A 17751-nucleotide genomic window follows, 5' to 3' on the forward strand; every position below is an offset into this window, starting at 1 on the left:
ATTTATTGGACTGCAGTAGTTTTAGTGCATTTTGGCTGGAATGTTTATTATGACATCACCATAATCTATATACAGTATGTGATTTCAGATGGTTTCAGTGTTAAATATTTTCATAATTATGCTAGTTTTGGCAGTTCACTTGGAACTTTTTCACATATCTTTAATGAACATGTTTTACTTCTGGGCTTTTGAGACAACCACATGTTTCAAAAATTAATAATGTGCTTTTAATGTTAATGTTGTGCAGAATTGTATGACTATGGACGTTTTTAAGGATTTAAGTGGAACAAAAAGTAATTACAGTAAAGTTTTATTCACAGTAGTAGTCTTTTAGTATTTAAGACCATAACATCCCCCAAAATAACAGAAGATGTCTTTATGAAGATTGAATAGTGAAGTTATTTTGTGGAATGAAACCTGTGATGTTTGTTTTTCATTAACTTAAAATGAACATAAGTTCATGAGAAAATTTTCAGTGTTGTTTATGGTTGCAAGTCTTTTTGCTTATATGAAGTTTCAAACAATTTTTTTCTAATGTATCACTACCATCTGAAGCCATGCTATTTTGTAAAACACTTACTTTTTATTGTATATTTCTCTTAATGTGATATTGAATAAAAATTTTCTGAAATAGGTCTTATTATGGTTCTTAGTTGCCTCTAATAACCTGTTAGTTTGCTGTATTAGTGATGATTATTCTTTTATATGCTCTTGAAAATTTTCCTTCAAATATATAAAGTAGAAAAACTAAATTTAACACCATTCTTGTAAATATTATAAAATAGTGTTATTATTGATTAATGAATTCATGGTGCACAGTGTATTATCAGCTACCCTTTGTGTTAGTATCTTTGATCTCTCACTCCACATATGCATCTTTACTTGAAGCAAAAATGTATTATTTTATCCTTAAAAAGGGAATAAGAAGTTAGTTGCCAGATGGTTTTCCCTCATGTTTTACTCCATCTGTCTTCTCTTGGTAATGCCTGTCTTCTTTAAAGAGCAGTTTATTCTTATTGACTCCACTGTAATTTCTCATTCACTCTGAGCTACTCATTTACTGCTCCCACTTCTCTCTCTCTCTCTGTGAGAACTGCTAAGTCTTCTTTCTTGTAGGTTACTGGCAGCCTCTTCCTAATTACCAAATCCTGAAATAGGTCAACTAGAATGAGGACTGAGAATATCTCCATAGTTGTTAACATTACTCCATTTTTATTGAAAGGTCTGTGCTTTTAACTTCTTCCATCTTAGATACTGTATACTCTGGCCTTATTTGACTAATCATCATTCTCTGTACATGCTACATACGTTGATACTGTTTTGCTCTTGCTTATGGTTCCCACCACCACCCCCATTTAGCCCCCAGTCCTAACTGAAAACATTTCTGCGTTTGATTTTAAATGGCCTGATCTTTCTAGTTCTTCCAAACAGAATGACTCTTTTTATACTCCTTATTACTTAAAAACAAACAAAAAAAATATTGCTCTTGTAGAATTAGTTATATATGTGTTTGGTAGATTCTGAAGTCCTTGAGGACAGGATAAAAGATAGATTTATCTAATTTATCCTTGTAAATCCAGCAATTGGCATGTAAGAGCATTATATAAATGTTGAAACAGGACAGGAAAAAAGTACTCATTTGCAGTTTAAAGGGATAAATTTCAAAAATATGTATAATTTATTTGTTTCTGTTATTCATATTGAAACCTAGTTAAAACTTACACCTAACATGAATAATAATTTAGTATATATTGTTTAGTAAGATGGAGAGGATTATAAGGATAATTAAGACAATCATTAAAGATGACCAAGATAGCTTGGTTTGAAAATAGTATTTTAACCTATAAACAACAAATAGGGGAAAAATTAAGAACCTTTTAATTTACTTTGCACTTAGATAGAGACGGATGTTGTTTAAAAGCTTTCATTAAGTAATTTTTTCTTTTGCTAGAGCCATAAATAAGAATTCTTTGGGCATTTTCAAGTAGTTTGTTTTGATATCAGTGAAAGAAAAAAGAATTTATACCTTTAAACTACTAGTTATTTTTTAAATACTGTTTGAGAATGCAAATTATGAAAATTGATTATGTAGTTTTTAGAGCTAAAAAATAAAATTATGTCGATCTTATCTCCTTTAGCTACCATAAACTGCATATATTCAACAAATTTTTCCCTAATTCTTAAATATGATTGATGGTTTTATTTTTCTTTCTTTAAAATAAAAATAGGATGACCATGAAAGCTGTGGTTCTAACTCTACCAATCGTAGTACTACTGAGAACACAAAATCATCAATCAAACCCCGGAGAATTCAGCAGGCTGCTCCTACAGATCCTGATTTACCACCAGGTAACTTCTAATGGGATAGATAAAACCAAATTTCAAATATTTGGTTGGGTGTGGTGGCTCATGCCTATAATCCTAGCACTTTGGGAGGCCGAGGTGGGTGGATCACTTGAGGTCAGGAGTTCGAGACCAACCTAACCAACATGGTGAAACCCTATTTCTACTAAAAATACAAAAATTAACCAGGTGTGGTGGTGTGTGCCTGTAATCCCAGCTACTTCTGGAGACTGAGGCAGGAGAATCACTTGAACCTGGGAGGCGAGGATTGCAGTGAGCTCAGATCGTGACACTGCATTCTAGTCTGGGCGATAGAGCGGGACTCTGTCTCAAAAAAAAAAAAATTGTTTTAGTCCTTTGTAGAATATGTATTTTTAGTGTCATAAAACTTTTAAGCTATATGTGCATATGTACTTGCTGCATGACTTCAGAACAGATTGGGTCCAGAGGCTTCACAAATGGCTTTCATTTAAATTTTGATCCTCTTTTGCAATACGTTGTTCTTTGAGTTTCTTTCTTATAGTGTAAGCAAAGACTAACAGTCTCTTTGTTCCCTTTGTGTCTTGATAAACAGAGAAGAGACACTAGATTATTCGGAGTTTCTGGAAGCTCTAAAATTCTGTAATGGAATCACATAATTTTTATTTCCTGGAGTTTTTATTTAGGTGGGACAGTAGTGGCTTGCATAAAACAGTTTCTTGGTAAATATTCAATTAAAGAAAAAACTGTCATGTGACATGTCAGCTCTGTGGCCAAGGTGCATTGCTGCCTTTTTCTAGTTATGAGTTCTTTATCAATCACTTCTGTTTTGATTTTATTTATTAATGACTCCTATTTTTGTGAGATATGTTAGACATTGGTATATAGTTGTTTTCTGCGCCAAAGGTTTATAAGCTTTCTGCTACTCTCATTACTTTTTGGCACCATTTACTTGTAAGAAGCTGGAATTAGGTATACCATTTTATATATCCACCTCCCTCAAATATATCTCCTAAGTTACATTTGAATTTAACACTGCTAACTAGTGCTGTAGTGACATTAGTACTGATGCTTTGTGTTCTTCAGAACTCTATTAAACCGGTCTTTGTTATTCATCTGGCTTCTGGATAGATCATCATAAGCTGGAAAAGTGTCAGAAGAAGATATTTTACTTCTAAATGCTTCTATTTGCATTTAGAGTTGTATGATGGTTCCAGAATTAAAAAAAACTTTTTCTTAGTAATTAAGGTCTTGGGAAAAATCCTGAGAAATTAAACTGGAGCTATTCTTTTTAAATGGGCAATCCTTTTATCTCTCCAAATTTATGACTACATATTGTCTCAAGAGTTCCTATAGCAGCTTGCATATAGAAGCATTGGGATCTCTCTCTCAATATCCTGGCAAAGAATAATCAATTGTAGGTTTAATTGTTGTTTTGTTCTATATTTTATTTTTTCCTAAGGAAACACAAAAAAATTAAAGCTGCTATCAATTGCTGATTTCATAGAAACTTTCTATGGGCTCACCTGCATGTGCTCAAAATAAGTCCCAGACTTTTAATGATTCTTTATTATCTGTATTAGAATTCAGAGTATTATTCAGAATTGGGAGAATTGGCCTATTTTTTGTGGCACAAAACATGAAATCATCAACATAACATAAAACATCCTTTTTTTTTTTTTGAGACCCAGTCTCACTCTGTGGCCCAGGCTGGAGTGCAGTGGTGCAATCTAAGCTTATTGCAACCTCCGCCTCTCAGGTTCAAGCAATTCTTCTGCCTTAGCCTCCCAAGTAGCTGTACCACCACGCCCGGCTGATTTTTGTATTTTTTATAGAAACAAGGTTTCACCATGTTGGCCAGACTGATTTTGAACTCCTGACCTCAAGTGATCCACCCACGTCAGCCTCCCAAAGTGCTGGGATTGCAGGCATGAGCCACCAGGCCCAGCCTAAAACATCCTATTTTTAGTAGCATATAACAGAATTGTGCTCTACCTGGACTACTTGAGGTAGTTTTTAGATTAGCATGTGCTTTTCTACCTTTACCTGACAGCAGGACTCAGTCTCTTTTATGCTGACATAAATCACATTTAAGAAGTAACTGAAGCTGTTGGCCAATTACTGATTGGCAGAGCAGCTAAACTTAATTTTGCCAAAAGTACAAAAAGGGATAATTTGAGAATCCAGTTGGATAATAGTAAATCAAGTCATCATTTGAAGGTTAACTCATATGGTTATTTGAGGACTCTTTTCGGGCAACCTTATCCTTCTTGGGAATTATATTAATTACAGTTCTTTCATGGTAGAGATACATTCCTGTTTTTGAATTTTTCTGGGGCAAGTTGTTTCTTCCGGTATCTGTGCTTACAGCTTTGGAGTTTGGGCATTTATGTAAATCCAGAGATGATTTTTGGGATGTTTGCCACTGTGCCCGGCCTTTTATTACTTTTTTTGTATAGGAAAGCTAATTTTTATATTTTGTTAGCTGACCAGTATTCAGTAATTTTTAGTTGCTTCTTTTGGAGTTTCTATATAAAAAGTACTGTTGTCTTTGTGAAATGATTTTTTCCCTCCTTTGCAATACTTACAATAAATTCTTTTTTTCCCTTTATTTCATTGTCTAGAACTTCTGTGACATCTTAAATAAAATGGTTTCACCAACTCACGTCTATTTTTTTAGCTTCTATAGTAACTGCCCAAAATTATTATCTAGTTATTAAATCTGATAAATGTTTGTAATTCATATTTTATTGGGCCTGTCTCTAATATTGACAATAAAGATTTTTTATTCTTGGCCTTTTAACTAAGTTTTTATTTTGAAACAATTTCAGTGTTCCATAAAAGACAAGAACATTATAAAAAACTTATTTTCCCTTTAACCATTTGAGCATAAATTTCCTATCTGATGCTACATAATGCTCAAATAAATTTTACACCAAAAACTTGACTAAGATGTTTTTATGTACTATAACCAAGTCATCAACCATGGAATTTCTGACTATGAGCAACTTGGCTTCCCAGTGACTACATCAAGATGAATCAGTTGCAGATGGTATCTCTTTGTAACCAACATTTTTTGATACATGCCATTTAATTTAAAACTATCAGAGAAATAAATAAGATATAATCTTTTTTATCTAGGATTTTAAAGATTATCAAAGAAGATAAGTATACATATGCATCAACAAGTGGCAAATAGTAACATAAGCCCATGAAAAGTGGTAGAGACATTCTCTTTAATGTTGATGTATAGGATGGGAGACATTGGAGAAGACAATATAAAGCAGAGGAAAATTATACTGCACCTGAACAAGAAGTGCAAATGGACAAAAAATATTCTAAAAAGGAGGAAGAACATGAGTAAAGTTAGTGAAAATTTAGTGTTTTCACCTGGTCCTGTGGATATAGATGTATGTTTAGAAGAAGGGGGTATATGAGCTATGGGGAAAGGTAGATAATAAGAATTTCTGGAGAAAGACTGACTAGTAACAGGCTGTTTTAGAGCCATCTAATATTACATCTTGTAAGTTCTCATCCTCAGTGTGACTTTCCATTTTCAGATGCTTGTGGAATAGACCCGATGATTATTATGTTATTTGAACAAATATACTCCCAGGTTGTCTCTAAGTATGGAGTGATGAGAGCTATTAGATCTACTTGACACTATCTTGTAGCTTGCTTAGAACCAAATTACTATGAAGGATTATAGAAATAGTGTGTCATTTATTCCACTGATAAGTTCCTGTTACTTATTTTAGCATTGCATTTTTATTAAGAAAACAGAAGTAGTCTTCTACAGAAGTAGTTCTTTCAATATTTGATTCTTTTACTTTGGTGAATTGGCTTATTCATCTCAATTTATATGTCAATTTTATAATACAAAAATCGAAAGAAAGTATTTTTTTTTCTTTTATTTTTTTTGAGACAGGGTTTCACTCCTGTCACCCAGGCTGGAGTGCAATGGAACAACTTCGGCTCACTGCAGCCTCCACCTCTGCTGCTCACGTGATTCTCCTGCCTTAGCCTCCTGAGTAGCTGGGACTACAGGCACATACATGTCACCACACCCACCTAATTTTTGTATTTTTGCTGAGATGAGGTTTTATCACGTTGCCCAGGCTGGTCTTGAACCGCTGAGCTCAAGCGATCTGTCTGCTTTGGCTTCCCAAAGTTCTGGGATTACAGGTGTGAGCCACCATGCCCAGCCAGAAAATACAACCTAAGCTCTATTACATTTCTTTCCTATTTGCATCATTGACAATGAATGAAGGAGTTGGGTTTTGCAAACATGTTATGGTTGAATAGATTTAAATAAGCTTTCTCCCATCAGGCTTTAGTGTAGGTGTTAAGAATGTCAGTTGCGGACAGAAGTTGATTCTGTTTTGTCCAGTAAAATTCTGGGTTAAAGAATAAAACCATATGGTTATTTCATCAAATAGCTAAAATTTTAATTACCTTTTAAATAGTTTCTTTTAATAGTGGAAATGCATTACCTTTTAATCAGCTTTTTACAGTGGAAAAGATTAAAAACATTTTTTTTCCTGGCTTTTAAAATGCTTTTAATAAAGTGTCATTTATATTTTCAACTAATTTCTTCAATAATGTATCCATGTACACACTTATGTGAGAAACATAAGTGAAATTATGGAGTATTCCACAATAGCATGAAATTAAGAGAAAAATTTTGGCGATTCTAAGCTAGCCATGGAGAAATAGAATGCTGATTAATTACTTTTAGTGTTTTGAGTTAACGAGTATTTCTATTTCTTTTTCTTATTCCCTGTGTTCTTCTACTTTTATATATTCTCCTTCCTTCCATACTTTTGTTTTTTCTTTTTTCTGTCTTCTTCATGGTAGTCTTTAAAAAATATTTTTTTTAACTCATCCTGTCTACATTTTCTTCTTTATTCTTATTTTCTCCTCTACTCTCAATATTGAATATTAATAAGTGAATAGAATTGAATCCATTATGATGGTCATGTTTCTCCTATCCCAGGCATAACTTTTGAATGTCTTTATGGCTTAACTAGGAAGAGATGATGATAGCTGGTTTAAAAAGAAGCTTAAAGAACCTTATCTTCGAATATACTGTATAATCAGCATATACTAACATTGCTTTATTTTGCAAAATGTTTATATAATACAAGAAGCAGAAATCAAACAAAGTACTTGTAGTATAGGATAATCAGTGTATGGGATCTAGTATTATGTTATAAAAAATATATATGGTCTTTGTTGTTTCTCTTAGTATGTGAATACTTCACTATAGAACGTCTTGATAATGACATTTGTTAGGCTGGATCTACTACTTATTACCTGTGTCACTTTGGCCAGCCTTTTAACCCATCTGAACTTTGGTTTCTCTTTGGGAAATATGCTAAATAATATCCACCTTTCTCATACATTAAGTTCAATAACATTTTAAGAAATAATTGTTTACTGAGAAATTTGTGGCTAATTAAATTCTTTTTTCCTATTTTATAGGTTATGTGCAGAGTCTGATTAGACGAGTTGTAAATAATGTAAACATTGTGATAAATAATCTCATACTAAAATATGTTGAAGATGATATTGTTCTTTCAGTCAACATCACTTCTGCAGAGTGTTATACAGTAGGTGAATTATGGGATCGTGCATTCATGGATATTTCTGGTGAGTAAATGTCAAGAATACTGTATATTTTTCTATAATTGAAACAATTGCCTTGACTCTTAACTTCCCTTTGGCCTAACTGACTTGCTGGTAAATGTTATTAAATCTTTATTCCTCCAATGTGGGAAAAAAAGTGCACATATACAAAATGTAGCATATAATTATAGGAAGTTAGTAGACACTCCAAATTCAGAAACCCTATACTTGTGGTTTTGTTTGTTTGTTTGTTTTTGAGATAAGGTCTGGCTCTGTTGCCCAGGCTGGAGTGCAGTGGTGTGATCTCAGCTCCCTGTAACCTCTGCCTCAGGCTCAAGGAATCCTCTCACCCCAGCCTCCTGAGTAGCTGGGACTATAGGCACATGCTGCCATGCCTGGCTAATTTTTGTGTTTTTTGTAGGGACAAGGTTTCGCCATGTTGCCCAGGTTGGTCTTGAACTCCTGAGCTCTAGTGATTTGCCTGCTTTGGCCCCCCAAAGTGCTGGGATTACAGATGTGAGCCACCACGCCTGTCCTAAACTTGTTTTTTTTTTTTTTTGAGACGGAGTTTTGCTCTTGTTACGCAGACTGGAGTGCAATGGCGCGATCTCGGCTCACTGCAACCTCCGCCTCCTGGGTTCGAGCAATTCTCCTGCCTCAGCCTCCCGAGTAGCTGGGACTACAGGCGTGCACCACCATGCCCAGCTAATTTTTGTATTTTTAGTAGAGACGGGGTTTCACCTTGTTGACCAGGATGGTCTTGATCTCTTGACCTAGTGATCCACCTGCCTCAGCCTCCCAAAGTGCTGGGATTACAGGCGTGAGCCACCGCGCCCGGCCCAAACTTGTTTTTAATACTTTTAATTGTCATTCTTTCTTACCTGCCACATGCTTATTTCAAATGTGATGTGTAATACAATCATGCATTACTTAACAAGGACATATTCTGAGAAATGCATCTTAGGTGATTTTCTTGTTATGGAAACATCATTGGGTATGCTTACACAAACCTAGATGGTATGGTCTACTACACACCTCAGGTATATGGTGTAGGCTCTTATTGCTCCCAGGCTGCAAACCTGTACAGCATGTTACTGTGCTGAATACTTTAGGTAGTTGTAACACAGTGGTAAGTATTTGTGTATCTAAACACAGAAAAGTGCAAATGGACAGAAAAGGTACAGTAAAAATATGGTATTATAATCTTATGGGACAACCATCATAAATATATGATGTGTTATTAAGTATTGTTGTGCAGTGGATGACTATATTTTACAGTACCATGGGTTGTAGCAATAAAAGTTAAATGATATTTAGTTTGAATTTTTTATATTTCTGAAAGGTGAAAGGCATCATATTGCTTTTCCAAGCTTGGTAAAGGCAAGGCAATATATCTGATTGATTATTTTGTCACCCAAGTAATGAGCATAGTACCTACTGGTTAATTTTCTTTTATTCTTACCCTCCTCCCACCCTCCACCCTCAAGTAGACCTTGGTACTTATTGTTCCCTTCTTTGTGTCTGTGTATACTCAGTGCTTAGCTCCCATGTATAATTGAGAACATTTGGTGTTTGGTTTTTTGTTCCTGCATTAATTTGCTTAGGATAATGGCCTCCAACTCTATCCATGTTGCTGCAAATGACATGATTTTATCCTTTCTTTTGGCTTTGTAGTATTCCAGGGTGTATATGTCTCACATTTTCTTTCTTTATCTAGTCCACTGTTGATGGGCGTCTAGGCTGATTCCATGTCTTTGTTATTGTGTATAGTGCTGCAATGAACATGCACAGGCATGTGTCTTTATGGTAGAAAGATTTGTATTCAAAGCATATTGCCTATGCTTTTGAGGTCTTAGTCACAAATTCTTTGCCTAGACCAATGTCAGTTCTTACATTGAAGTTTTTAATCTATCTTGAGTTGATTTATTAAGGGATAAGGGTCTAGGTTCATTCTTCTGCATATAGATACTCAGTTTTCCCAGCACCATTTATTTATTGAAGAGACTATTCTTTTTCTCAGTGTGTGTTCTTGGCCCCTATATGGAAAATCAGTTGTCTGTAAATGCATGGATTTATTTCTGGGTTCTTGATTCTATTCCATTGGGCTATGTATCTTTTTTTTATGCCAGGACCATGCTGTTTTATTTATTTTTGCTTCTAGCATATTTTAAAGTCAGGGAGAATGATGCCTCCAGCTTTGTTCTTCTTGCTTGAAGTTGCTTTGAGTAATCAGGGTCTTTGTGGTTCCATGCAAATTTTAGGATTGTTTTTTCAAATGTCTGTGAAAATGTCATTGGCATTTTGATAGGGATTGCATTATTTTGCAGATTGCTTTGGATAGTATGGAAATGATTTTGGAAGAATTGCCTCCACTTAAATTTTTTGGAATAGTTTGTGAATATTGGTATTAATTCTTTAAATGTTTGGTAGAATATGACAGTGAACCCGTCAGGTCTTAGGCTTTTCTTTGATTGCTTTCTCCAGGCTTGGGAAGTTTTCTCTTACTATTTCTTTGAATAAGCTTCCTACCCCCTTTTTAAAAACAGTATTCTTACACGTTGTATTTTGGGTTTGCTGTTTTCAATCAATACTATGCTTTTTTTTTTTTTTTTAAACTATACTTTGGGCTCTGGGGTACATGTGCACTTCCTGCATCCTGCAGGATTGTTGCATAGGTACATACATGCCATGGTGGTTTGCTCTCTCCATCCTCTCCTTCCCCATCGCCTACATCAGGCATTTTTCCCGGTGTTATCCCTCCCCATCCTCCCTGCTCCCCTACCCTGCTCTCCCTCCCCCCACCCTCCCACTGTCCCTTCCCCCCCACCCCCCAATCTAGCCCAGTGAGTGTTGTTCTCTTCCCTGTGCCCAAGTGTTCTCGTTGTTGATCACCTGCCTATGAGTGAAAACATACGGTGTTTGGTTTTCTGTTCTTGTGTCAGTTTGCTGAGAATGTGGTTTGAATAGATTCAATACCATGCTTTTAATATTTCCTTATACTGGCATATATTGTTATAGAGCACTAATTTTGGTGATGAATAATATTTTACTGATTAAATTGTAGCATATTTCTAAAGTAAGTACCAGAAACTATAATTCATCTTGTAAGTTTTTGAAATATAGTTGCTGTTATATTTTGTGTTTAAGAAAAAGCATTTTTTAGGCCAGGCATGGTGGCTTACGCCCATAATCCCAGCACTTTGGGAGGCTGAGGCTGTTGGATCATGAGGTCAGGAGTTTGAGACCAGCCTGGCCAAGATGGTGAAACCCTGTCTCTATTAAAAATACGAAAATTAGCTGGGTATGGTGGCAGGCGCCTTAATCCCAGCTACTTGGGAGACTGAGGCAGAAGAACTGCTTGAACCTGGGAGGCGGAGGTTGCAGTGAGCCGAGATCATGCCACTGCACTCCAGTCTGGGTGACAGAACAAGACTCCATCTCAAAAACAAAAACAAAAACATTTTAAATCTTAGTAATTTCCTCTTTTACTGAATAATAATTTTCTAGGGTAACCTTGAAATATCAGAACTTCACATTCTTTTTTTAAGAGATAGTCTTACTCTGTTGTTCAGGCTGGAGTGCAGTGGCATGATCTTGGCCCACTGCAAGTTCTGCCTCCCAGGTTCAAGCTGTTCTCATGCCTCAGCCTCCTGAGTAGCTGGGATTGCAGCGTTTTCCGCCACGCCCAGCTAATTTTTGTATTTGTAGTAGAGATGGGGTTTCACCACTTTGCCTAGGCTGGTTTTGAACTCCTGGCCTCAAGCAGTCTGCCTTGGCTTCCCAAAGTGCTGGGATTATAGGTGTGAGAAGCACCATGCCTGGCCTGAATAGCTTACATTCTTATAGCATAGTAAATAAGAACATGAACTCTGCAGTAAGGTTGCCAGAGTTTGAATTACAGCTCTGATCTTTATAAACTGTACAACAGTAGACAAATTATTTATTACCACTGTGCCTCAGTTTTCACATCTTTTAACAGGGCTGTGTAAATATTGTCAGATAAGAGATGTAAAAGATGTAGCATAGTATCTAATATCAAATACTCAGTAAATGATAATTGTTTATCATAAGGAATGGGAAGGAAATACCTACAGGATATCTTATTTTTTTTCTCATTTCTAGTCCTACTATTGTAATTTCTTAATTTGTATACACATATAATATTAGTAACTAAATCATATATTCATATAATATGTAAATTTGAAATGATATGGTAGTCATGAATCTTTTTCAACTAATGGACAACTTGGAAATTTATCTGTAAATACTACTGTTTAGACACATCTTCTCTAATTTTTTCTTTTTAAAAACTTAAAAAATAAAATAAAATGTTGAATTAATTAGAAGTTGCCAGGATATACTCAGAAATAGGGTTATCATAACCTGAACTAAAACACATTTTATTGTTTCTTAAATTCCCATGGCTAACTTAAAATCACTGGGCAAGTAGATTTGAGCCTTATATTTACCTAGGAATTGCTTATCAGTTAAGAATAAAATTATTGATTTGCTAAAGGCTTCATTTTATAGTTTTATACTTTACCATCAACTGTTTTATTTTTATTCATTTGAAAATATACTCTAGACTGGTGATTTCTTTATTAATGTGGTGTTGTACACTAGACCTTTCTGTGATAATATAAGTGTTTTATATTTTCACTCTCCAGTATGGTAACCACTAGCCACATGTGGCTGTTGAATACTTGAAATGTAGCTAGTGCAACCAGGGACCTGAATTTTTATTTTTGTATAAGTTTAATTAATTCAAATAGCCACATATGGCTGGTGGCTACCATATTGGATAATGCAGGTTTAGAGTAGCAGAGAGTTATTTAATATAAAATAAATGTCAAATGAATGACTTTTTCAAAGAATTATCTTTAGTATGGATTCCTAAGAATTTTGTTATCTCATTGTGTAAGAGAACTGTAGTGAAATTTTTCATAATTAAAAAAATGTGTAGTTATGTTCTATGCAGGTTGAGGGTAAGCGAATTCGATCTCTAATTCTCCATACGTAAAATAGGGAGGGTTGTGCCTATTTCATAAAGTTGTTGGAAGATTTAAATTATATAATAAAGTGAAAAGTTCATTGCCTATGTTTTGGCATTATGTATGTATTAAATGCTCTGTGAATCTTATTTTCTGTTATTATTAATTTTTATTGCTGTTTATACTAACAAATAATAGTCGCCTTTCCCTAGCTAATTTTCCCTTTTATTTAAAATATTTTCCTTTCTTTTTAGCAACTGATTTGGTGCTGAGAAAGGTTATCAATTTTTCTGACTGTACAGTTTGTCTTGATAAACGGAATGCCAGTGGTAAAATAGAATTTTACCAGGATCCTTTATTGTACAAATGTTCCTTCAGAACTCGTCTTCACTTTACATATGATAACCTAAATTCCAAGATGCCATCTGTTATTAAAGTAGGTATTTCTTATTTTTTTCGTGGTTAAGTTGCGTTTTGTTTATTGACTCTTGTGGATGCTAATTATTATTAACAAATGATGAAGAAATTAACCTTATAAATATGTATGCTATTTGTTTTTATAAAAGTTTAATGATTTTTATGTTATATTTATACATTTCTGTATAATGTGTTCTAGTAGAGTTTAGAGACAACATTTTTCTATAACTGTAATTTTTTTTTTAATTTTATCTGGCTGTTTATTAGTGTTTCTCTCTTCAAGTAGGTAGAAGAAATAATATTAAAAAGTATGTTTATAACCATAATGGACTGCATATCAGTATTCTGTATTTCAGTTCTTGTAATCTTGTTCAGCATGATCTGCTGACTACACTTTTTCTTCTCTTTACTTGGTGACTTTGTAAAGCTTGATATGCTAACCTAATATTTTAGTTTACTGGTTCCCTTCCACCTTCTCCCCTCCTCCCTCCTCCTCTCCCCCCTCCTTCCCTTCCCTTACCCCTCACTTCCCCTCTCTTCCTCTCTTCTGCCCTTTCCTCCCTTCCCCTCCTCTCCCCTTTCCTCCCTTCCCCTCCCCCTCCCCTCCCTCTTCCTTTCCTCTCCCCTTTCCTCCTCTCCCCCTCCTCTCTCCTTCCCTTACCTCCCCCTCTCCCCTCTCCCCTCCCCTTTTCTCCCTTTCCCTCCCCTCTCTCTCCCTTCTGCTCCCCACTCCTCTCCCTCCCCTCCTTTCCCCTTTCCTCGCTTCCCATCTCCTCGCCTCCCCTTCCCTCATCTACCCCCTCCCCTCCTCTCTCTCTTTTCTCCCCTCCTCTTTCTCTTCTTTGACCTCTTTTCCTTTATTTTTTCTTTACTTTCAAGGCTCCCTGTCACCCAGGCTGGAGTGAAGTGACACAATCATAGCTCACTGTAACCTTTAACACCTGCGCTCATGCAATCCTTCCACCTCAGGCTCTTGAGTAGCTAGAACTACAGGTGCCTGTCACCATCCCTGGCTCATATTTAATTTTTTTTTTTTTTTTTTTTTGGGAGATGGAATCTCACTATGCAGCCCAGGCTGGTCTTGCACCTCCTGGCCTCTTGAACCTCTTGAACTTCTCTTGTCTAGGCCTCTCAAAGTGCTTAGATTCCTGGCATGAGCCATTATGCCTACCTGAGTATTTTGCTAATTCTATTGTAATGTTAAGATTTACCATTTTGGATTAGACCCATCATCCTTCCAACTCCTAATCCTAGGGAATATGTATTAAATAGATATGGTCGACCTCATTAATTACCTGACAAGCAAGAGGTTTCTTAAAATGTTCTAGATACTCTTATTTCTTTTTAAATCTTTCATGTATGTTTAAGTGGCTTTTGAATGTATTTATTTATATTTTAGGTTGGCTTTTTATAATTTTCCATTTTTTTGTGTGAAATAAATATACTCTGGTAATTATGATGTTTATGAGATACAGATCCTAGAGGTACATAATTTGTTTAACATTTCTCCTGTTTTTGGAAATTTACTTTGCAGTTTCTCAGAGCAATGAATTTCTGTGCATAGATCTTTGACCACATTTCTGAGTAATTCCTTAGCAAAGATTTGTTGTAATTGCAGATATCTTTTTTTTTTTTTAAAGGCCTGAGATCTGTATTGCCAAGTTATTTCCAGCAAGATTTAACCAGGTTATACACCCATGAACATCAAGAGGAGTGCCTGTATTATATTCTCATTATCCTTAAATATCATCATATTTTAAAAATTGCTGACATGTTGAACAACCAATGATATATAATTTAATTGCCATTTATTAGTGAAGTTAGATTTTTGAAAACACATTCACTGGCCATTTGTTCTTTGTATTATCAATTCAGGTTCTTCATCCATTTTTCTACTGAGTATTAATCTTACTCATTTTAAGGAGTTTTTAAATAGATACTTATGACAGATTCTTTGTTATTGGTTTTGCTGACTGCTTATCACCAATGCTATTGGTGCAATACAATATTTAAAAGAATGTGACAGAGAAATTTCAAATTAAGGAAACCTTAGTAGATATGAATACTCCTTTCCTGCTCACCTCCCACACTCATTCCCCATTTTCTTACCTCTTCATTGTTTATTCTGTGTATGATTATTAGGTCAGTTTTTAAAAACTTGTGCTCTGGCCAGGCATGGTGACTCACGCCTGTAATCCCAGCACTTTGGGAGGCAGAGGTGGGCAGATCACGAGGTGAAGAGATCGGGACCATCCTGGCCAACATGGTGAAACACCGTCTCTACTGAAAATACAAAAATTAGCTGGGCGTAGTGGCAGGTGCCTGTAGTCCCAGCTTCTTGGGAGGCTGAGGCAGGAGAATCACTTGAACCTGGGAGGCCGAGATTGCAGCGAGCAGAGATTGCGCCACTGCACTCCAGCCTGGCGACACAGCGAGACTCTGTCTCAAAAAAAAAACCCAAAAAATTTGTGCTTATATTTAAAATATGATATTTCACAGTTCCCCCATACAAATTTCTCCACCTTCACATATATGTTTTTGGTGCTCTGAGCCCTAAAAACATGATGATTACTATTACTAATGCTTCATCTTTCGTAGACACTCAAATACTTTAGTCAAAATAAACTTTCTCAGCTACTTGACTTTATAGCTTAATTGGTTTTACTCCATGTTTCAATAACAGGAGGAAACCATTACACTGAAGCTGTGTTTATATTCCACTGGTGTCTCTTTCTTCAAGCAGTTTGACTGCTATATGCCCTATTTGCTAGTAGTTAATCTTATTTCTTTGCTATAGTTGTTTCATTTTATCAGTTGAATAAATTTTATGTTATTTGAATCTTATCTAAAATTTGAAAAACTTTTGTTATTTAAGTGTATTTAAAATTTGTGTGAAAAACTTTTTTTTAAACATATATTTCATTTGCTTTTCCATATTTGACGAAAATTTTTATTATTTACGTACTTTCATTGTTGTAATATTGGTCTTTTCCCCAGTTAACATATGGTTTTAGGATGTATATTCTTTATGGTTAATAAAACTGAAAAGAATGATTAGAGTTTTATTAAAATGACATAAAATTTTTATTATTTTTGGTTTTCAGAGATCTTTCTGTTTTGTGGGGTAGTACTGTTATACTCTGAATATTATAGAATAGGTATTTGGTTATATAACTAACTTTGTTTCTGGAATAGTAATCTGGAAATCTAATGTGATTATATCTTCTCACTGTTAATTCTATTTGTACATCATTTGGTTTAATATAGTTTCTATCTAACATGTATTGATCATCATAGCAAAATGTACTTAATTCCTAAGATCTTAGAGTAAGTATTATTTTGACTTAAGTATTAAAATGTTTGGGACATTTCTTTTATGTTGTGCCATTTGAAGCCTTAAAAAAATTTCTTTACATAAAAGGTACTCTTTTAAAACATGTGTTTGTTGGTGTTTTTGTCTATTTCAAAATGCAGATTCATACATTAGTAGAAAGTTTGAAACTTTCTATCACAGATCAACAGCTGCCTATGTTTATTCGTATAATGCAACTTGGAATTGCTCTTTACTATGGAGAAATAGGCAATTTTAAAGAAGGAGAAATAGAGGACCCTACTTGTTACAATAAAGATATGCTAGGAAACATTACAGGTAAGTGACGTAAAAATTATATTAAATTAAAACTTTACCATTGGGAAACTTTAAAAAATGTGTTGATTGAGTTTTACAGTATTCTAATGAAATGAGCTGATGGTATTTTGGTTGTTTTACACGACTTTAATTTTTTTTTTTCCGAGATGGAGTCTAGCTCTGTTGCCCACGCTGGAGTGCAGTGGTGCAATCATGGCTCACTGCAACCTCTGCCTCTCAGGTTCACACAATTCTCCTGTCTCAGCCTGCCGAGTACCTGGGATTACAGACATTCACCAGCACACCTGGCTAATTTTTGTATTTTTTTAGTAGAGATGGGGTTTCACCATGTTGGCCAGGCTGGTCTCAAACTCCTGATCTCAGGTGATCTGCCTGCCTTGGCCTCCCAAAGTGCTGGGATTACAGGCATGAGCCACTGTGCCTGTCCTACACTACTTTAATTTTATCTACATGCTGAATAACATTATGATTTTTTCCTATATACTTAAAATAACTTTTATATTTCTAATAGAAATAAGTGTTCAGAATGTACTATTTATTTATGAATGAGACAGGGTTTTGCTCTTTCACCCAGGCTAGAGTGCAGTGGCACAAGCATGAGTAATTGCAGCCTTGACCTCCAAGGCTCAGGTGATCCTTCTACCTTAGCCTTCCGAGTAGGACTACTGGAATGCACTGCCATGCCTGGCTAATTTTTGCGTTTTTTGCAGAGACAGAGTTTTGCTGTGTTGCCCAGGCTGGTCT

General features: G+C 35.2%; 1 protein-coding gene across 7 annotated transcripts in view; it reads left to right on the plus strand.

Moving 5' to 3' along the window:
• VPS13B (vacuolar protein sorting 13 homolog B) overlaps window positions 1-17751 on the plus strand; it is an 839649-nt gene that overhangs the window by 52806 nt on the left and 769092 nt on the right. For all 7 annotated transcript variants that reach the window (XM_064384451.1, XM_012455820.2, XM_021675751.2 and 4 more), the window contains exons 4-7: window positions 2229-2349; window positions 7807-7974; window positions 13196-13377; window positions 16833-17007. In XM_064384451.1, the coding sequence (XP_064240521.1) occupies window positions 2229-2349; window positions 7807-7974; window positions 13196-13377; window positions 16833-17007 (646 nt within the window). The remainder of the gene's footprint in view (window positions 1-2228; window positions 2350-7806; window positions 7975-13195; window positions 13378-16832; window positions 17008-17751) is intronic.

This window comes from Aotus nancymaae, unplaced genomic scaffold, assembly GCF_030222135.1.
Source record: "Aotus nancymaae isolate 86718 unplaced genomic scaffold, 86718_ANA_hifiasm-v0.15.2.pri h1tg000036l, whole genome shotgun sequence".
NCBI lineage: Eukaryota > Metazoa > Chordata > Mammalia > Primates > Aotidae > Aotus > Aotus nancymaae.